This window comes from Alligator mississippiensis, chromosome 4, assembly GCF_030867095.1.
Source record: "Alligator mississippiensis isolate rAllMis1 chromosome 4, rAllMis1, whole genome shotgun sequence".
In the NCBI taxonomy this organism is placed as follows: domain Eukaryota; kingdom Metazoa; phylum Chordata; order Crocodylia; family Alligatoridae; genus Alligator; species Alligator mississippiensis.
This window is the reverse complement of record NC_081827.1, coordinates 252,472,639-252,494,421: the sequence shown is the minus strand read 5'-3', so window position 1 is coordinate 252,494,421 and position 21,783 is coordinate 252,472,639. Positions and strand designations below refer to the sequence as shown.

At 46.3% G+C, this 21,783-nt stretch overlaps 1 protein-coding gene and 1 long non-coding RNA gene across 3 annotated transcripts in view; one reads left to right on the top strand and one right to left on the bottom strand.

Moving 5' to 3' along the window:
* Nucleotides 1–3,266, bottom strand: part of SMARCAL1 (SWI/SNF related, matrix associated, actin dependent regulator of chromatin, subfamily a like 1) — a 55,282-nt gene extending 52,016 nt beyond the window's left edge. For both annotated transcript variants that reach the window (XM_019480595.2, XM_006258882.4), the window contains exons 1-3: nucleotides 3,182–3,266; nucleotides 2,071–2,907; nucleotides 1,136–1,186 (exon numbers count right to left, since the gene is read on the bottom strand). In XM_019480595.2, coding sequence (XP_019336140.1) covers nucleotides 1,136–1,186; nucleotides 2,071–2,863 — 844 coding nt within the window. In that variant the 5' untranslated portion in view covers nucleotides 2,864–2,907; nucleotides 3,182–3,266. The remainder of the gene's footprint in view (nucleotides 1–1,135; nucleotides 1,187–2,070; nucleotides 2,908–3,181) is intronic.
* Nucleotides 3,267–5,158: 1,892 nt separating this feature from the next.
* Nucleotides 5,159–21,783, top strand: LOC109281341 (uncharacterized). Its single transcript, XR_009462151.1, has 5 exons — nucleotides 5,159–5,255; nucleotides 5,730–5,814; nucleotides 8,428–8,493; nucleotides 14,601–14,805; nucleotides 15,679–21,783. It is a non-coding gene; the product is annotated as an uncharacterized LOC109281341 (long non-coding RNA).

The following is a 21,783-nucleotide window of genomic DNA, read 5'->3' as shown; positions in this document are numbered from 1 at the left end:
GCAGTGTTTTGTTTTGTTTTTTTAATAGAGGAAAATGTAATTGTAAAGCCAAAGAAACTTGCATCAGGGGCTTGTAAAACCCGGCATCAAGCTTAAATTTAAAAAAATTACTTGGATTTCAACTCACTAGTCCCTTTAACCACAGTGTTTGCAACTCTCAGGATATTTTTGCAAGCATCTCCTGATTCTGCTAACACCAGATGCTTGTCACCATGTGTCTTCAGCGATGAGCTCACACTTTAGAATTATTTGAGAGGATATTTTAAAAACATTGACATGGCAGCTACAAGTTGCCTACTTAGACTGTAAACTCTTTGGAGCAGGGACTCTTCTGTTTCTTAAATACCTTCAGGGAAGAAAGAGGCAGCATGTAATAAATACCTGGCGAGACAGTGGGAAGCTGAAATCAGGCCTAAGGGGTGGAGTTTGTAAAACGCCCAGCATTGGCCTAACTGTTCACACTGCTTTTCTTGAAGTCGGTGCTGCTTGCATTGAACAGCCCACTTGAAATATGTCATCTTTGTAACTGTTCCTTATCTCCCCTGGTCCAGAATGAAAAAAACCCTTATGCCTGATATTCCACATACCAAGGCAACCAACCGCACTGGCAGCTTAACAGAAAGCCCAGGGGGATCACAATAATTCACTTTCCACCCACCCAAATAATAGGAAAATGAACAAAAAAAATATATCAAGAAACCAACATTTTTTTTTTTTTTTTTTTTTTTTTTTTACAGTTCAAGAAATAGCATCGGATTCAATTTCTCAATACAGTATTAGCCAGCTGCACTTCTGGAACATTTTCAGTTTCTCCACATGGCCTTGCAGATTGTACTTTTATGAACTGAGCCATTTTTGCCTAGAGTGTAGTTTGTTAGCTTCTGAAATATTCAGTTAGCGATTGAGAAAAAAAATTCTGTTTGGCATTTAGATAACACCTCAAACCTCAGTTAATTCTGACCAACTACCGCGATTCACAGCAGAATCTCATAAGCCTGATGCCTGAAAAACAGGTCTCCTGTTTGAACAGCTTTGCCTCTCTATTGCTCCAAGAAATAATACAGCAAACAATAATCGTATAAGCAGGAGACAAAGTCTTTGATCCTGCTTATCACTCAACAGTTCTCTGACTTACTGAGATGGCAGTAGTCTTCCAGGCTAAAATTCCACATCTTCGTCGCCGGATCTGAAAAAGGACCAATTTTGAGTCATTTGTGGATGGGAAAAATGACTGCATGTTAAATATTAAAATACCAGGCAAAAGGCAATCCGATCTATCCTTGCAGACTCTTCACACAAGACTACCGTTCCTAGATCATAAAAACGTGGGACAACTAGAAATACAACTCCAGAAGGACTAAGCACCGGGGCAACAAAACCTATACATCCATAAAAATGAGGACGTAAATCCCAGAAAGGAGCAGAGTGCGACAAGGACAGAGGATTTTGCAAATTAAGATGGGGGAGAAACCACACATAAGGACATCTAGATTCTCCTTTTAGTGCACAGGACAGCTGGAGACTGTATTGTTGGGCTGGTACTGGTGAGAGCCACGGCTATCAGCCTGCTCCAAAGCAACTAAAACTGACTAACCATTACTGCATCCCCAACAGCCCTCCTGAAAAGATGGGACCGCCTGGAGTCACTAAAATCTCAGGGTCCTTTCCAAAAAGCTAGGGGTTTCAACTCGGATGATTTAGGAAAAGAGCCACGTAAGCAAATTACTCCTTGCATTCTTCTGCAGCTTTGTCTGCCTTATTTTTCACATCCGCAATCAAAACGATATGTAACATTATTCAAGAGCAAACTGGATGCTTATCTTGCTGGGATCCTATGACCCCAGCTGACTTCCTGCTCTTTGGGCAGGGGGCCGGACTCGATCATCTTCCGAGGTCCCTTCCAGCCCTAATGTCTATGAAATCTATGAAATTATCGCCATGCTCCATCAGGCCAAAGGCTGCATTTCCCGTATAAACAGGAAATATAGGCATTGTTACTCAAAAGACCAAGATCCGACATAACGACGCAGACATAAACCCAACCTTAACACGGGGCGTGAGAACTCTTACCGTAACTTCTGCTAGGTACGGTCTTAAACACGGCAATGAGCTCCGCGCTGTAACCCACTTCAACCTGGAAGCGGTCTCCGCCGTGTCTCACGCACCTCCCTTTGAGAGCACAGCGTGCTTTGCTGTGAACGGCAGAGCTCCCACCACCGCAGCTGTCCCTTTTCTGCACCTTAGCCTCTTTCAACGGGGCAAAGGGCTGCACCGTGCTGTAGAAATGAGACACGCTGCTGCCACCACACGTCTCGGGGCAGGGTCCGCACGGGGGTCTGCTGGCATCTGTCAGCATCGAGTCGCTTGGCAGCGGCGTGTATTCGGTCCGACAGTGCATATCCGCGAATCGAGGGCACGAGGCTTCTGCGGGGTTTTTGCTCGCCAAATAGTACTTCGGCTGCTGCGGCGCTTGCTGATGCTGCGCTCCCGAGCGCGGCGGCGGCAGGGGATGGCTCCAGGCATCCGCTGGCGGGAACGGCCTTGTGCCGCCTGCTCGGTTCGAGCCCTGCGGGTAATTATTCGGTTGCGCTCCGCACAAACCAGCCGCCGGCGGATGCGCATGTGTGTCGACGGGACTCGGCCCTTTCTCAACGCCGTCCTTCTGCTGGCTCTGGCCGCCGGGGGGCTGGTGACACGACCCGACACGCCGGCCATCTTGCTGCAGGCTTGCTGGATCCAGGCGCTGGGAGGCTGGACGGCCGACCTCCCCCGGTGCCGCTCGCCGCTCCGCTCTCCGGGCCAGCGCCTTCTGCCTGTTCTCCTCGATCCGTCGTTTCTGCTCTTCCGTGAGGCCGGAGGACATCTTCCACGCCTGAGGGGAATTCGGGATGCGGCCGCCTTTAAAAACTAAAAATAAATTAAAACAAAAAAATAAAGGAAAAGTAAAAATAGGCAATTTTTATCCATGCCCCTCCGAAGGCTTTTATTTCCTGCTCTGTGCATCCCTCCCCTCCCCCCCGCGCACAAGTCAGGCCCTCACGGCCCCAGGAGATGGAAACTGAGGCCTCAAAACCAGGGGCACGCCCCCTCGGCCAAAGGGAACAATACGCCCCCCTCCCCCCCATTCAGGGGTCACCACCTTTGACCCCTCTCCTAAAAAAATGACGCCCCCCTCCCCCACCTTGATGGAGGCCCAGTGGGGCTCAGCCCCCGCCGCTGATGGCGCGCAGCCGCGCGGACTACAACTCCCAGGAGGCACCGCGCCGACAGCGCCTCCGGGGAGGAGCCGGCGCGCGCGCGGCATGCCGGGAGGCCCGCCGCATGCTGGGAGCTGTAGTTTTTTTTGTTGTGGTGCTGTGTTCTGCTCATGGGCCTGCCCTGCCCCAGTGACCCCCCCCACCAGCAGTATTATTATGGGATGCACCCCCCCCTCCCACCCACACACACACACACAGAGCAAAGCTGGTTGCACTGGGAATAAGAGGGTGCCAAGGAGGGGGAGATGTGGTGGGGCCCGCCGGGCGGTGGAAGCCACATTGGGTATAATGCAGGGAGGGTAAGTGGAGGCCCATCGTTCCCCAGCCTCTCAGCACCGCGGGATTAGGGACCGCTGACAGCACCGTGAGCTAGTGCTTCTTCGACCCTCTCTCTGCTCCTCCGAATGAAGAAGGTCGTCCCCAAATTACTTCCTGATTAAAATGCTGAGATTGCCGCGAGGCAGAGAATAGCGGGGGCAGGCCGAAGACGGATAACGCAACGGGTAAGCTGCGACTTGTCCCTCTAGCAGAGAGGGTGTGCACACGCGCACACATATACATGCACACACGTGCACACACACACAATACATGTATGCACACATGCACGCACACATATACACACGCACACACACTCATGCGTGCACATGTGTAAGCACACATATACACACGCACGTGCATACACACGTGCATAAGCACACGCATATACATGCACATATGCACATGCACGCGCACCCATATATACACATGCACGCGCATGCATACACACACACGTGCATGCACACACATTTCTGCCCAGAAGCACTTTTACAATCTTCTCTCCGATGCCTGTCGAAGGATTTTTGTGCCTGAAAGCTTGCAATTAAAGACTTTTTTTTGCAAAAATCTTGTAAGATATCACACCGCTACCAAAAGCCCCGATTGCCCTTTCCTTTAGACCAATCCAGCTACAACCTGGATAGCACATGCACACACACACACACACACACACACACGTTCTATGCATGCGCGCACATTCATTGGATAAAAACACACACAAAATGCACAGACACAAACAGGCAGCATTGTACACCCCACCTTTCTGCACACATGCTGATATGCACAGAGAGACACAGGCGAGTTCACACACATGCACCACTGTGTACACATGCAGGTGTGCCAGCTAACACGCAGCTAATGTCCTTACACTCCTGCTTTCATGCAGTGATCTGGCGGTTGTGTGTCACGGCTGCCCTCTGCCAGGTGAAATCAGAAGCGGTGAGCTGTGTATCAGAGGTCCTGTGCTATTAGTGGCTAAAGGGGATTCTCCTTTCTCTGAAATCGGAGGGACTTGTGATTTTAGGGCTGCTCTGCAATCTAACTGATCTTTGATTCCCATGCGTCAGCTCAGCCATGATGATGAGACCTAAAGAAGTCTTGCCACAGCTTCCTACGTTACATCATTAACTGATCTTGGATAGTCTCTGTGATGTCCTGCCTAAACCTTCCTTTACTCATTTTGTCCCTTGCCCTGAAACAACCTTGAAGACTCCCCTCTTTTGCACCTTTGAGATACTTGGAGACAATCCTCATGTTTCCTCCTAGAGCATGCCAATGAGGCAGTCACTCTTCTGACTGTAGGTCACTCAGGTGGACCTACAAGTTGGACTAGGTGATCCTTGCATAATTTTGTATCTTTAAACTTTCTACCTCGAGGAGTGAGAGTATGACTGATGGGTACTCATTTTACGCCCCCCGCCCCGAGCTCCATCTACTGTTATCGGCCCCTGAGCGAGCTAGTTTAGGGCCATCCTAGGTATGTCTGCCCTTGACTGCAGCATAGACTAGTTAACTGGTTAATATTTAATCCTGTTACTCAGATTTGTACTTTGTCTCTTTTTTCACAGATAAATATAGGCCCAGACTGCAACCGTTGAGCTGAAGCTTTACCTGAACCTTTAAGGAGAGCTGGACCCAACCTCATGTCCCCAGACCAGCTATCTCCCAGCAGAGACTGATCAAGTGATTTACAGTGAATCACTCGGGGAAAGGGAGGAGGAGAGCTTTATTAGCCCTTGGGACTAGGGGAAGAGCTGGAAAAGGAAAGGCCTCTTGGGACCCTGCTTTGGTTGAGGGAATAGCTTTGTTCTGTGCTCAGATAATAAGCTGAGTCCTGATGGAAAGGGTTTGCTCCAGGCTCTCAGGGTGACATTAGGGTTTCTTGGACTTTTAAGTGGGTCAGCAGCCTACACTCCTCATCCCACAGCCTTCAGAGTCATGCTTGGATCCGCGTTTCGGGCCCATTTCCTGAAGGGGTGGAACCAGGGTGTCAAACCCCAGTAGCCCGAATTGTTGAGAAAGTTGGGGATTTTCATCTGAAGCTGAACATAGCAGCTCAGATCTGTCTCCCCTAACTCACTTCCCTCTGGCTACACCTGTTCTTGTTGGTCTTCTCCAAATTCTTCCCCGTTGTCTCCATCTCTCTTGTACCACCAGATGCTGAGCACTGAACGCACAATAGATTTGACGAATCCCAATACCCTGAACTGGGAGAGCCGTGCAGCGTTTCCTGCAGCTTGCTGTGAGTACTTTATATGCACAGGGCTGTTGATCTCTCTCTCTCTCTCTCTCTCTTCCTCCACATTGACAGCTGTCTTGGTGGACAGTTCTTCCCGACATTGCACCACCCAATGAAAAGAAAATGGGCTGCCCCCTCCTTTTTGAAGATACTGTAGTATCCTGGATCTTTCTAGCGCACAGAAATCTTCCTGCTTCTGCTTACAGTATAACCCCTCAAAAAGATTATAGCCTGTCTTTTCCAGCTTCCACCTGCCTCAACAAGGTTCCTACTTGCACTTTCAGCTGAGAACTGCAGCCCATGCAGCCACAGTGATCTTTGTGCTGCTATGCTTTTGTTGCACTGGTGCTGTAAAACCAGTCTCTTAGCTGTTATGTGTTGCACCACTGGTGAAAGGATAGACCAATATCTTGGAAAAAAAATTTAAAAGTTGGGTTCCCAAATCTATTTTATATTAGGGGCCTCATTTTCAAGCTCAAACAACTTATCTATTGCTGAAGTCTTGACCTTTTGAGCCCAACTTGAGGCTCCTATTGATTAAATTCTGGCCATAGCCCCGGCCTGTTGCAGTTTAGTCTTCTTGGGGTGGGAAAGACCCAGATAATCAGGGCCCATCACCCAGCTATCCAGAGAAGTCCTTTAGGCGGCAGCCTCAAAGGTCACCTACACTAAATAATTAACCATCAATGCAATATTAATAGTGCTTCTGCATTGCACCGCAGTAATGTTTCTCATCGGAGGATCTCAAAGCACTCTCCAGACATGCTGAGCATGCAGGGCAGTTATAGGTCAAGCAGAGTGGGGTGAATCAATAGTCAGGATAGGAAACTGAGAAGGAGACAGTTTTGTGACTGTTAGGGGAGAGCTGATATGGGGAGTGTCACAGAGAAAGGGAGAAGTAAGGAGCCCTGAGAAGAACATGGCAGTCAGTAATACTGTGTGTGATCCAAACAGTGTTAGGGCCCAAGGGTCTGCTCCAGAAGATGAACTATTCGTGGGGCTTCGCCGACTGGCAGTAGGTGAAGCCTGCTACAAAGGCTCTTCCAGAACTAAAGCTAGTGACTGATATACTTCATCCATGAAACGTGCCCACCTCTGCTGCACTTTGTACAGCAGTAAGCAAGCAGTCGATGCTTCACTAATAATAAAGGAGGACCCGGTACGTGGCTGTCATCCCTGTGGTCAGCAGTGAACCAATAACACAGTCCTATGGCTCAGCACTTATCCACCTCTCAAGCAAAGCGCTTAAGCATGAGTTCAATTTTGAACATGTTCTAGTATCCCAAGGACTTCAGTAAGTTATTAGCACATCTTGGGGGTTAAGCCTATGTTTAAGCTTGTCCCTTGAATAAAGTGATGCGCTCAGTCAGAGCCAAACCCCGTTCACTAGAAATCGAAGTCTGCTCATTAAGATGTCAGCAAAGGGAACCTGAGTTTGTATATCTGTGAAGGACGGGCCAGATCCTGCTGTCACATGTGCTTCCTACTGCTACCGGTCCATCTCATTGATGTCAAAAGGACTGCTTGTAGCAGCAGGTATCATGCATTGTCGTAGCTGTTTGAAAGATCAGGGCATTGTAAAGCCTTGTTGGAAACTTGGGGTAGAAGCTGTTGAATACATGTATTATTATAAATTATATGGTACTAGATGCCATAACGTGGTTACTTATTTCTGGTACTTTATTTGCCTGTTTTGATCATAACAAATATTATTATGACCAGAGACTGAGTAACTACTACAAAGGTGCTGCTTAAAAAATATGACTACAGAAAGCAGATGCTCATCGAGTTAAATAAGAAATTTAATTACCCTGCATTTTATCTTGTTTTCAGCAATATGATGACAAATCACATCTTAATAAAATAACATTAGGGAGAAGCACAATTCCAGCGCTTCAGGAAATGAGAAGCAGTATAAGTTATAGGCCTGCTCCTACTGACTGAGTCAATCTCATTCAGAAATCAGACATGATGCTAAGATGGATAATGCTTTAGCAAAATGAACCCCTAACAGTTAGAAAGATTTACTGCTGCTTCAGGTTTTCAAAAGCTGAATGCAGGGTGCATGGGGAGAAGGGAGTTCAATGGGTGTTTGGCAATGCCATTCCTATGTGTTATTGGATCTCTACGTCGGCATAGGGGTACCAGCTCTTGACATCCACATGAAAGGGTTTTTCCTTTACTCCGAGATGCTTGCGTCCCAGGTGGACGCTGTAGCATGCATCATATAATAAACAAGGGCTGGACAGGTCACAGAAAAGGAGCTGGGGGTCGTGGCACAAGCCAAATACGAGTCAACAGTGCAATGCATCTGGTGATGTAGGTTGCCTGTGAAAGCTCATGTCTCCCTGAATGAGTTAGTCTCTAAGGTGCCCCGCTGCCTTGCCTTCTGCTTCATGAGCTAGTAGGGGCTTTCTTAGTTGGTTGGTTTGGGGGGGTTTTCCCCAAAGCTTGAAGGCTTCCTTTAATACTGCTAACCCTGCCTAATCTCATTGTGGATGTTCCCGTTGTCCATCTAAGCATTTTTTTTAATCCTCCTGAGCTCTGGGCCTCAGTGATCTCCCACTGGCTCCCTTACTTTCACTTTTAAATGTGACATCTTTTCTTTTTTGTCAGGTATCCCCTCCTTTTCTGTATGCTGACGGAGCACAAACAGGAACCTCTGAGGTCTATCTCATTTTGGTGAGTTCCCTTGTTTTGCATGTATAGATCATTTTAGACACAGTAGTTCATATTTTGATGAGCTAACGTAAGGGGTTTGGGACAGCAATGTCTTCCATGTAGGCAGCAGTGCAGCAAAGGTTAGATGTGATTCTTGATAGGCTGCTGGCTTGAATTTGGTGTAAGTTGCTCATGGCTGAAAGCTGCTATCACCAGAGGGTTGTTCATTGATGTATGTGAATTGAATGAGTGATTCTCAGTCTGGTTCCTAGCGGACAGATGTCCATGTCACAAAATCCATCTTTGCCACTTGGCAGCATTGGCAGAAAGGTCAAGAACTGAGCATTTTGCAGAAAAGAAACTCTTCTTGCTACTACAGTTTCTCCAGGTCAGAGGAGGGAAGAAGGGTAGGGTGTGGATTATGGTCGGCTTACGCTATGGGTGGGTGATCCAACCCTGTTCTGCTGATAACTAGAACACTTCTGAACTTAGTCTCCTTGTAATATATTTTTCACAGCAAATGCCCTTAAAAATAATCATTAAAAAGCTGGACTTAAGAATGGAAGAACAGCCAAATATTGACAGACTGGATGGTCCCTTTATTTATCAGCGGGAAAATAATATTGGCCTGTATTGACCTAGGAAATGGTAGCTCAGAGGCAAGATCTGTCTCTTTACTGATGCTCTTGCTCCTTTCCCTGTTTCCCAACTGGATCAACCGTATGACGGGAAAATCCAGCATCTTTCCCCAAATCACACAGCTTCATGCTGGCTCCGGTCTTTATGAAGTTTTGACAAGGTTGATTCATATTCTAGGAGGCGCCCTTTACTGAGTATTGAGGGCTTGTGTCGGTTCTCCATACACTCCTATAAGTAAACTTGATAATCAGCAAGACCTTTTCCTGGATGCATCAAATCACAATGCCACATAATTGTCACATCACCGGCAGCGTGTCATGGTGAGAGAATTTTGAAGCCATAAGTAATGACATTTGGGTCAAGAAGGTCAGATATAACAAAATTCACATGCTTGTAGCATGACAGCTTCATCTCGGAGAACAAAATCTAACTTCTCCCCGTGTGCGCTACAGAAATTCTCCAGGGTCTAAACAGGTTTCAAGATCAGCTCTTGAAAATCACTTGCGGTAGCCTGACCTTCATCTCCAGCTAAAGACTGGCTGTTGTTCTGTACATCCTGGTCTCAGTGGGGGCAGACGACAGGACAAGGAGCAATGGGCTCAAGCTGCAGCAAGGGAAGTTGAGGTATATTGGGAAAAACTTTCTCACTAGGAGGGTAGTAAAGCACTGGAATAGGTTACTCAGAGTGGTGGTGCAGCCTCCATCCTTGGAGGTGTTTAAGACCCCGGTAGACAAAGCCTTGTCTGGGATGATGTAGTTGGGGCTGGTCCTGCTTGGAGCAGGGGGTTGGACTAGATGTGACCTCCTGAGGTCCCTTCAACCCTCATTTTCTATGATCTCTAGGCTGGGACATTTGCATAAACTCAGTTTTTATTTAAAGACACATTGCTGTGCAGTATTAGTGATCTTCTTACTGCAAGCAAACAAATTCACTTTTTTTTTTTTTTTTTTTACAGATTAACTAAAATGTCATTCATTTACAAAAATTAACTTGAGAACTTATTCCTAGGTAGTATGTAACTGTTCATCACACAGTCAGCACCACCAGATACAAACAGTTTAAAAAATAAAACAAAAGTGCCGTTTTGCATTGTCTCAACTCCATCCCCAACCTCACCAATGAAGCTGACGTGCTTTCATTGCAGTTATCCTGCAATTTGGGATTATTCATAGATTCATAGATGTTAGGGTCGGAAGGGACCTCAATAGATCATTGAGTCCGACCCCCTGCACAGGCAGGAAAGAGTGCTGGGTCTAGATGACCCCAGCTAGATGCTCATCTAACCTCCTCTTGAAGACCCCCAGGGTAGGGGAGAGCACCACCTCCCTTGGGAGCCCGTTCCAGACCTTGGTCACTCGAACTGTGAAGTTCTTCCTAATGTCCAGTCTAAATCTGCTCTCTGCTAGCTTGTGGCCATTGTTTCTTGTAACCCCCGGGGGTGCCTTGGTGAATAAAACCTCACCAATCTCCTTCTGTGCCCCCGTGATGAATTTATAGGCGGCCACAAGGTCACCTCTCAACCTTCTCTTGCAGAGGCTGAAAAGGTCCAGGTGCCCCAGTCTCTCCTCATAGGGCTTGGCCTGCAAGCCCTTGACCATACGAGTGGCCCTTCTCTGGACCTTTTCCAGGTTATCCACATCCCTCTTGAAGTGCAAGAGTTAGTTGAGGTTCAGAACTTGTTAGCACTCATTTATGGGCAGGGAAGGAAAGAACGCAGCTTGTATAAATCAGATTACAGTATTGACAGCTACTAAACAATCCTCATTGTGGTAACAAGCTTGACACACAACAGCAGCTCTGTTTATGAAAGGAGAGCAGTTTGTAAGCATACTGCTATACTTGCAAACCTGCCGTGGGTCAAGGGTTGTCAAGACTTAGTCCTTTGGGGAAAAGTAGTGATGGCTTTATAAATTATTTGATCTTGTAAGGAAAAGATGGAGAAGAAACCCCAGATGGATGACATCTGAATGATTGGAAGTGTGAGGTTTTTTTAACGATTTACTAAAGATGAGGTGAGTCAGGAAATTATCAGTGGCCTGTAGATCCTTTCACCAAGGGTAGTGGCTCTGGTCCATTTCAGATCAGGAGCTATGAAGGTTGTTATAGCTGGTTGTGGTGTGGTTCATAGATTCATAGATTTAGGGTCGGAAGGGACCTCAATAGATCATCGAGTCCGACCCCACTAGTTTCACCTGGTGTAGTAGGTGAAAACAGTCAGTGGTTTCATTCCAGTTTCCAATGAACAGGCAACCATGCTGCAGACAGATATGAGTCTGAGTAACTTGCCACCTGGACACGAGAGAGCAGGTTGACGTTGTAGACCTAGATTTCCAAAATGCCCACGATGTCCTCGTGAGAAAACTGGAGGCTTAAATTGTGGGCTTAACTCCGAGACAGTCAGGTGAGTGAGAAACTGGTTGCAAGATAGGACCCAGAGAGTCGTAGTCAACGGATCTGCATCATCCTGGCGAGAAGTGGGCAGCTCTGTCCCGCAAGAGCTGGTGCTCAGTCCTGTACTTTTCAACTGCTTCATTAACGATTTGGATGTGGGGGTGAAGAGCTCACTGGCCAAGTGCGCAGATAGCACCAAGCTATGGGGGAGTGCGGTCACACTTGAAGATAGGCTGCAGTTACGTGCAGACCTAGAGAGATTGGGCGGACGACACCCAGATGAAGTTCAACGTTGAGAAATGTAAAGTGCTCCACCCGGGGAGGAGTGACCCCCAACACACCTACAGGCTTTCCTTAAAATCCAAGCTCCTGAAGTCATGTCCATACCCCATCTTTCACTAAAAGGGGGGAAACAAACTTAAACTTCTCAGGGTGGACTACCTTTAATCTGGGTACCTCAATTTCCAGAAGCAGCGTAGATACACGCAATAGGGCATGGGCTGTATGAGCCGCTCTGGGGCCCTGGGTGCCTCTTCAGGCAGGTGGCCCCATACCACCACAGCATCACTGCTGTCGGTACCCAAGCTAGCAAGATTACAGCTCACTGAGGTCTGCACGTAGGGTAGCATAGTCAGAAACGTCGATAACTAACAGAGCTTAGAGAAATTATTTCAATGACACATTTTCCAGTCTCGGGGATTTTCTTTTCTTGTGATTATTGCAAACTTTAGACACATTCCGGATCTTTATGGCATCATAGTCTCACCTGTTCCTGCTGCTGATTTCCGCCGGAGGCAATAATCCTCTGTTTGGAGCACCTTGGCTACTCGCTGCGGAGATGACGACAATGAGGACATCCCACACAAAGGATTATGAATCCGATTTCTAGGGAGCAAGAAACAACAGGAGTGGGTGAAGTTCTGAGAATCAAAGATCCTGTTGTCATGCTGCCATCTCTACAAGTACAAAAGAGGCAAGGAAAAGAAAAATGCATGTGAATGCGTGTGAGAGAGGATCTATCCATCTTTCTCACTAGAATGATGCTTCCTCACTTAGATTCCTCTTTAAAAGCAAGCCTAGTATAGAGCCCTACTTTCTGACGCCAGGGGAATTGGGCTCTAATCCTCCCTGCGTCAGTGATTTATCGTTGACTTTGGGCAAAGTGCTTTATTCTGTGCCTCAGTCTCTGCACTTGCAATGAGAGAGAGTCCTTGTCCTCCACTAATGTAGCGTGCTTTGAGATCTGAAGATGTAAAATGCAATGCCCAAGTCCAGCCTGGGAGGTGGGATTTCTGTGGAAGAATCAGGCCCCTGGAGCGCAGGAAGGGAAATGTTAATACTGGCATTTGTGATTCTATGAATATCTGAGGAGCAAAATATTTTCTAGGGTGATGCTCTGCATTTTCCCCTTCAGTCCATTTTGAATGAGATCAAACATTCATCTTTCAGTGAAGATCCAGGGATCTGGATCAAAATGGAAAATCCAATTAATATCATAAAGATGAGGAGGGATGATGGCAGAGTTGGCCCATTGCCACAGTGACCGCAACCTGATCTGAGGAATAAAAAACACTAATAAAGAGAGAGAAAATCCAATAGGAAGAAGAAACTCACCTTTAATGGCAGAGAAGAGCTGCTTGTAGGAATATCCCGGCTCTGGAGCAAACAATCTGCGCTGTTACCTTGATGATGTCCTTCCTGGAGTAACGTAGGACATCATCCTTGACGGTCCTGAGCTGAGTCCTCAGCAGCAGAGAGGAGTGGGGCTGTGGGAAATCAGGCCACTCAGCACCTCTCAGCTGGTGCACAGCACCTGGCAGCATCGAGGCCTTTGTCTATTAAAATGTTCTGGTTTTTACCCTATGTAAAATGTAATTATAAAACCCCTTAACTACATCAATCTTATTCTAAATCGATTAATTATCTGGACAGGAAAATATATATGCTTTTGAAATCTCCCTTTAATTAACATGGGGTCCATTAGTAAACGGTAAATCTAGGACATTACTTTGAGGTAACAGAGTCTCTCCCGCCACCTGCTTCTAAGGCACCGCTAGTGGCAGCTCTTGATCTTTCTTTTGAATTTAGTGCTTACAAACCATGCCCAGGTTGATGCCTTTAAACCACTGCCCTACCCAGACATCATCTGCGCCAACTTTCCCCACCCGTGTGCCATGCTGGGGGACCCTTTCTAGTCAGACACCTTATTCCTACCTGTGTAAATCCATTAACTTTTCCCACTCACTGTGCTTGCTTTTCTCTTTGCTTTCATCTCCAGCTGCACTTTCTTAATAGCAATGCTGCGTTTAAATCCACTCTATCCTCTTATGGTCTGTCTTATCTCCTCCTGATATGAACCCCTGGCGCATTCACTGGCAAACATAACACTTGTCCTGAGTGCGAAGGTGCCCAGAGAGACTGATGCCTGTTGGCTTAAATTGTCTTTCATTTATTGCCTATCACTCCTCACGTCTGAATTGCTGATGTGCATTTATAACATCTGTAGAAAAAGGGGCCTGAGATAACACATTATCTTGACACGCTAAGTATCATCAGCATGTTATCTCCATATTTTGTACCTGACGTTTAAAACAGGTTTTATCGGTAGGATTTTCCAGCCGCTTCTGCTGTATGTATGAATGATGTATGGCCAATATCCGCGTGAGGAGTGATCTCACTCTTTTCAGGGAGATTCAGGGACCCTTGTTCGCTATTGCCTCCCTTCCTACCACCTTTAAATGCCCAGAATTATGTCAGTCCTTTCCCCACACACCCCTTGCCCCGTGGGGTCACTCAGGAGTGACGTGCAGTACCCCTCGGTGCTTGGGACGGAGCTCTGCTCCCCTCTCCGCCAGCCTGCAGAGCTGGTCTATTGTTGCGATGAAACTAAAGAGATTATCTGGCTAGTAAACGACCGCACTGCATGCATTGTATTTATGCAAAGTGTGTATGTTTGCCTGCTGTTCCAGAAATGAGATGCTGCAGCTCGGGAAGTTATCGGGGCAACCCAAGACATTAAATCCCCGTATACAGTTTTGCAAAGCTTGTGGGAAACAGCATCTGGCGCTCTTATTTTTCCACACCTTTCTCTCCCCAGCAACAGCATTACGGCATAGAGGGATACATTCAGGGTCCCCATTATGCGTAGGCACATGCCAGAAAACTGGAAGGCAAAGTGGAGCACAATATGGACAATTTCCACCATGATTCTGGTTTCCCCAAATGCACAGGATCCACTGAAGGCATTGCTGAGTGGAGCCAGGGTGTTACATCCAGCGACGCTATTACAGGTCTTGTACCAGGTATGGAGATTAAGACACGGTTGTTCTTAACTATAAGCTAATTTGTTAAGCCCTTAGCAGTTACAATTCTAATTCTGTAGCTAGGTAAAAGCAATACAACGTGCTCATTACCCCAAGATTTAACAAACACGACATCACGGGATGGCCAGTCCATGAGCTCTTGTCCGGGGTTCCCGACTCTCTCGTCTGGGTTCTGAATCTGGGATCGGTTACCAGATCTTCCAGGAGTGGGTCCCGAAGGGTATGCTCCTTCACCTCTCTTTATATACTAGATAGCTTGCATTTCTTAATACATAAAATTAGCTTAAGCCTTCCTCCTCATGCATATTAATAACCTTGCTTCTGTTTGCCAAATATGCTTGCCAGTTCCAGTTACCCTTAACTGGAATTTTCTATTCTGAGGTAATCTTTTCATATGTCGGTAGGGGTAAGTTTTGCTCTGACTGTTCCTCTTTTGCCCAAGTCCTGTTTATTCAATTTAGCTAGCCAGCTTCCCCATTTGTTTTAAGCCGGGAACAGTGGGCATTTGTACACGTGCATGCACCGCAGCGGTGGGCGCTTTGGCACATGCAGGTGTATAAGCGGCGAAATGCACATCAGCGCTGAGAAAATGGTGATGGCGTGCTTTTGGACTACAACACGTTGGAGGTGCTTTAGTTCAAAAGCACACTGTTGCCACTTTCTGCATGCTGACATGCATCTCACCACGTACACAACAGCACATGGTGCAGTGCAGCTTGCATCACCTCGCATGCAGAACAGACTCAATTAATCAAGTGTGCTCCAAAGTGACAGATCTCCGGTGCCGCGTTGCGGGACAAAATTGTATGTGTATAATTGCTCAGTATTTTTCCATCTGCTCTTTTTTACCAGGCGCATGTCTCAACCACAATTCAAGCTAAGCACGCAGCTTAAGCTACACACAATGGTCAAAACCCAAGCCTGAAGGCCGCTGGGTCCCAACGAGGGCGTCGAGTGGTGTGGTCTGCAGACGCATTGCCCTTCCTCTTGGCTCAAGCAGAAAACCAATCCATGTCTGAAGTGTTGCTGGGTTGCTTCTGCTAGGAAGAGACATGAATGATAGGGGTTCAGAGTTCTTTTGGGGCAATCTCTTTTCTTTTGGGAGAATGGAGACAACATCCTGTTTCCCTGATCACAATAGAAACAAGCTGGAGTGGATCAGTTTGCCCGTTCTGTCCTTGCCCTGGCAAGACGGCTATGCACCATGCCGACACAGCATGCTCCTGGCAGGAATATTCTCTGTATTATGGTACCTAGTCTTGCTAACTGCTGTGTGCCCTGGTAAGGGTTAATCCCTCTCAACTCCATTTGATTCCTAGCACCTGGACACAGGACACGTTTGCACCTGGACACAGGACATGTTTACTCCTGTGTAGCAGAGGGGGGTGTTTTATGCTGCTATAAATGACAATAGGATGTGGAGCAGACACACCTAGGTAGCTCCGGTGGTAAATACCCTTATAGCATGTGCTTAATGAGTGAGTGGGGGAGCAGATGGCCCTGTCTGGCCTTGAGCAAACAGCCAGCCTGGGATAAGCTGTAGACACATGACACTCGCACCAGTGCAACTTACTTACAGTGTAACCTCATTTTTTCTGGGTTAATTCTATGTTAATTTAATTCAAGTCGATTCTATGTTAATTTAGTTCAAGTAAATTGCACTGGAAGTGGACGATGTGACGTATGTTTGCTTCCCTCTATTTGCCCGTGGGTAAACATGTTGTGTGCCCCGGCTCTGAGTCTCTCTCCGGATTGAGGCCCAATGGACTCGTTTCTGCTATGAGCCCTATATCAGCCTATTCCAAAATGACCGCGTGTTATAGGAACTGCAGATGTCGTTGAAATCTGCCTTCAGAAGCTCAGATCAAATTTTATTTTGCTAGGAAGAGCACAACATGCCCAGGAAATAACCCAGGTCCCAGCAATATTCTTTTGCTTTTTGAATGCTGAGTCTTTTTTTTTTAATGTCTTCAACTTTGTATTTCAAGACAATTACTGAATTTTATAGCTAGCTAAAACCATTTGGCCTTTGGCTTGGTGCCTTCTCAAGCATGTCAGGGTCAGTTATGATCTCCATAAATACATAATCTCTCTTTGTCTGATGATTTAATTAAAGTCACAGTTCTGTCCAGTGCTACCCAGTGTCTTCCACAAAGACAGGAAGACTTTGAGTAGAAGTATTGGCTTCTGTCTTGAAAACAGAAAAACTCTATTCTTCAGGTGCTTCTTCTTGCAGTGAGCTCTGCTCGGAGCTTGTAGATCTGAATTTGATATAAGAAAAGGAGGGTGTTTCCAAAGCACTCGCAGAGAATACTAAATAAGCTATTGTGAGAAAAGGAGGGGAGGCTCTTTTCAGTGCTGTGGCTCTATGAATGCAGCAAGATCCAGTTATGCAGGGTGTTCTCCACTGGGCTGCTTTTGCTGATAAAACTCTTTGCACAGTTTCTTTCTTTCTTTTTTCTTCTTTTTCTTTTTTTGAAGAGGAAGAGAACAAGCACTTACAGTACTTTTTTCCCCCTTTCCTCCAACAGAGAGTGAGTTCTAAAGGGAATGGCAAAAAAAGGCTTTTATGTTTGTCCCAGGGCTTTCATAAATAAATGACTACAGCCACAAATGTGGGCTGCTTGACTGGCAGGCGGAGGATGAATTGTGCACATACAGTAAGAGTAGATGTGAATTTATTGTGAACATGGAGTAAAACTGTATGTGTATTGGCACTAGCAGATTCAACAGAAAATAACTTGAGGTTCACAAATGCAGATTCAACATATTCGTGTCTCTCACGGAGACGAGTGCTATGATAGCTAACACAAGTGGAATGGATTGGAAGGAAGTGGGGTGCCCAGAGGGAGCTTGAGGATGGAGAAAGAGAGGAGGAAGGTAAGAGCCTTTGTACAGGAAACTGGTTACACGCCGCCATCTAAATGCAACCCAGACACCTACACAAACAACCTGAGCAATGAATTGTCAGGTTCTTTGAGTAGGTCCTTTCAATCCTTAAATGGATGATTAGGGTCCTCGGAGCCACACCTCTTCCCAGCCAGCAGCATCCTACCGATCAGCAGACTTGCTACCTCCTGGACAGAAATCGGCAACCCCTGGCTGAATCTGCCCGCTGCCTTCATCAACCAAGTTCTGTTAATTATATCACTTGAGATGTATTTAATATCTCTAGCCAGGAAAAGATACGGGAAGTCTCACTGTGACAAGCAATCACAGGGGCACTCAGCTGATGAGCAGCTCCTGATCATTCAGAGTGCAGTAGGAACCTTCAATGAATAGGCCTTAAGTAATGATTTGCCAGAGGGATGTGGCGGACAACAAGGCAATCAAAGCTGCCTCTGCACCATTAAGGAAGCTTAAGTGGAATAAGAAGCACTGTGAAGCTATTGACTGAGTAGGTGGGCAGCAAAATGGGTTTAGGTAACTGTTTACTTCCTGCGTGGTGGAGCACACAGAGGGAGGTTTCTATGGCTGCTCGTTGGCTGTCTGATCCCGGCTGTCCAGATCAGCATTTTATTTCCCTCCGTCTCTCTCCTTCCCTCTCTCATGCACAGCTAAAGGATGGCTTTGTTTCCATCAATATGCTGCAATTCATTCTAATAACTTTTACGCTTGGTTTTTGGGGGGGGTTTAAATTTTTTTTTTCCAACCTAACAATGTTTAAAACCCGCTTCTTGAAAGTATTCTTATTACTCTCGGCTACCGCAGCAGCGGCACAACACCTCGAGAGATGCTAGCGTGAATTTGTCAAAGGTTTTTCTTTCCCTTCCCTGCCATTTTCCCTGGTGAATTCTGAGCCCTTTGCAGGGGGCTGAGTTGTCAGAGAGAGACAGCTATTGTTGCTGATGTGCCTAATCTCAGACAGGAGAATAAGGGGTCAGGGAGTCTTTGTCTACTAAAAAAACCACCAGATGAGTCCCTGGTGATCTCCTCCACCCACTGTCTAGTTACACACCGGTGTGCTGGATCCAGGATTTGGCCTAAATCCCCAAGTCATTGATTTCCCTAAGGTCTCTTAAAGGTGCCAGAACCAAACTGCATCTGTAACGTGTGAGGAAAATGAAACACTCTCCGGGGTTAGTAAGGCTGCTTCGTCTTATTATGCTGTTAATAATTATGGGGGAAAGAGATGACCACTTCACAGTATTAGCCTGCTTTGAGGGGGAAAAGGAAAATACCAAAGCTGTTCCATTAAAGAGCAGGTTCACTGCATTGCACAGCGAGTTCAGAAAGCTTGAGGCGCTCGGGGCTGGACGGTGCCTTCTCCGTGCAATGCTGCGGTGGGGGGTGGATAGAGTCACACCGCTCCGGTGAGCGCCTCTATACTCCCAGGACGGACATACCATAGTGCCCACAAAGAGGATCTAGCTTTGCACTCCCCTGTGCAGCCAGGGGAGAGCGGGCCTGAGCACACTTTGCCCCTGCTCTTCCCTGTAATTTGCAGCGCTACAGCCTTGGTGGCGTCTCCCGCTGCTGTATACTATAGCAGTTATCACAAACAACCATTTCTGCAGTGGACTCAGTAGTGCCATCTGCACTCAGCTGGAAGTCCCTCTACAGAACGGCATACTGTAAGGGTGTTTTCTCTGTAAATTCCCTTGACTGTCTTGCATTTTATACAGACAAGCACTTCTGTATTGCCTTTGCCTGGAGGTTATGCCTCTGATAAACATAAGCTCTGACTACCTGTTTATCTAGAGAAAGAGTCAACCTCAGGAAGGCATGTTCTCCCATTGCAGGATGAACAGCACCGATTGATTTTGTACATACTAGGAAGGGATTAGGGATATTCCTGGCAGCCCCCAACTCACTCCGTGACCTTGGAGAAACCACTGAAACCAGTATTGTCAAATTTCATTTCCTTAAGATAGGCTCCTAAACCCAGAGGTAGGGACTTAGCTGTGGCTCCCAGGGTTGAAAGTGCTGCCCTTCATCTGTTCTCCCAATTTGTACAACAGAGATAATAGGGCAGGGCATTTGTTGAAGCTTTCCAAGAGCCTCATATTTATTATGAGTTTTATTTATTTTGTCACATATACACTAGTATCTGTAGGCAGCCATGCGGTGCTCTGTGTGCTAAGTCCCTACACTAAAACATATATCATATCACATCACATCATATATCATATCAAGGGTTGTCCATAAATATCCACCTACCCTTCAACTCATCCTTTCTGACAAGCTCAAAGCAAGGAAAAGAACAAGGCACTTTAGAAATGCAAAGTATGCCATTATTATTGCAATGTTTTTTTTTTCCAGTCCTGTTATTGATGGGATCAATCCAGCCATGTTGGTGACATTAAAGCAATGAGACAAGAGCAATAAAAGGGAGGGAGTGGGGTGCCATTAGTCGATGCAGGCCTCCCACCAGTCTGTCTCAGCCTCAGAAAGGCCGTAACATGTTATATCTGGTATTGTTTTATTCAGTGTCCCTATCAGGCAGATTTGAGATTCACAAGAATCAGAATAAGCTTGAGGAATCCAGAAGAGCAATTCTGGTCTCTTGTAAAAGCCCAGCTTTCCTACAGCATGACAGACTGCAGTGATGAATGTTTTAACTTTACAGCATTTTGATGTGTAATTTATTTGCTGTAAATTAATTGCATGTGTTGTTTTCATTTTGCTGTGGTGAAAAATTGGTTTTGCTCTATTTTTAATTAGGTGACAATATAGATTCCTTTGCTGATCATGGTGCTACCATTTACCCATTTATCATTTTTTCCCCAGGGTGGCAGTTTCAAATCCTTATCCAGGACCTGACACAACCTTTGTGCGACATTTGTATTTTTTTCTGTCTCAGTCAGGCACTGAATATCTTTGGATGAAAGGGGTTTTGAGAGAAGGGCCTTCCCAGAGGTTACGCAAGCCAAGTAATCCATCGGAAGCAGCAGTGCCTTTCCATCTCCTGTTTTTTGGAGGATCCCACTTGGGGATAGCATCACGGCAAAGTAGAGCTGGAAGGGACATCTAGTCCAACCTCCTGCTCAAAGGACCGGGTTTGAGATGATGGAGTTGTAGGACATCGGTTCAAAACCAAGCAAGGTTTAGAGTCACCAAAAGCCATTTCCTTCCAACAAATCTTCAGAGGCCTCCAAAAGAAGTTGTCCCATTGACTTGTCCTGAGTGGGGTTGCACAGGTTTCAAATCATGCCGAGACTCAACTCTTCTTGCCCACGTGAAAACCAGCACTATTGTTGACAGGTCTAGGAGCAGAACCATGTCTCAATCTCCGCAGGCAGTTCGCATCCTTCGCTGCTTTATACGTGGTCTCTTTCCCTCCCTCCGGGCCTGGGGGCTGCCCATGGATGGGGCAGTGTGAGGGGAAATGATCACTGCTGCACCTGTGCTTTGGAAAGCTGGTGGCCTTCAGCCTCTATTGCTGCCAAGTGAACACAGCGGCTGTTACCTAAACTTTTGAAAGCAGCTGAAAAAGGGACTATAAAATTACCCCCTTTATTGCCAGCATTGTCCGTTATCTTCAGCAAATCCCTGATAGCGTGATAGAGCTCAGATGTACTTACAATCCATCAAGCTGTGCAAAACCTATGTTTATGGTGATATATACTTAAAATAACAACACTATTGAAAAGAGTAAATCTATTAACGAGCAAACATTCCTGGTGTGAAATGAAAAATATTGATTATCATACCTGTTAAACCATGAAATCCTCTGCAACTAATTAATCTGCTAGAGAAAAGTTTGTCACCAGGATTTTTTTTTCGTGTTGAAATCCTCTGAAATGAATACCGTTACAGCATAAATCACACATAATATACACATTGACTTTGCCTGCCCTTGGAAGTTTCCATTCCTTGTTTCATAGGTCCCAGTACAGCAGGGTGGGCAATTATTTTGGGCAGAGGGCCGCTTAATGAGTTTCGGCAAGCCATCGAGGGCCATGTGACAGGCAGCCCAGAGCAGATGAATATTAATTTTCTAAATTTTTTAGGGAC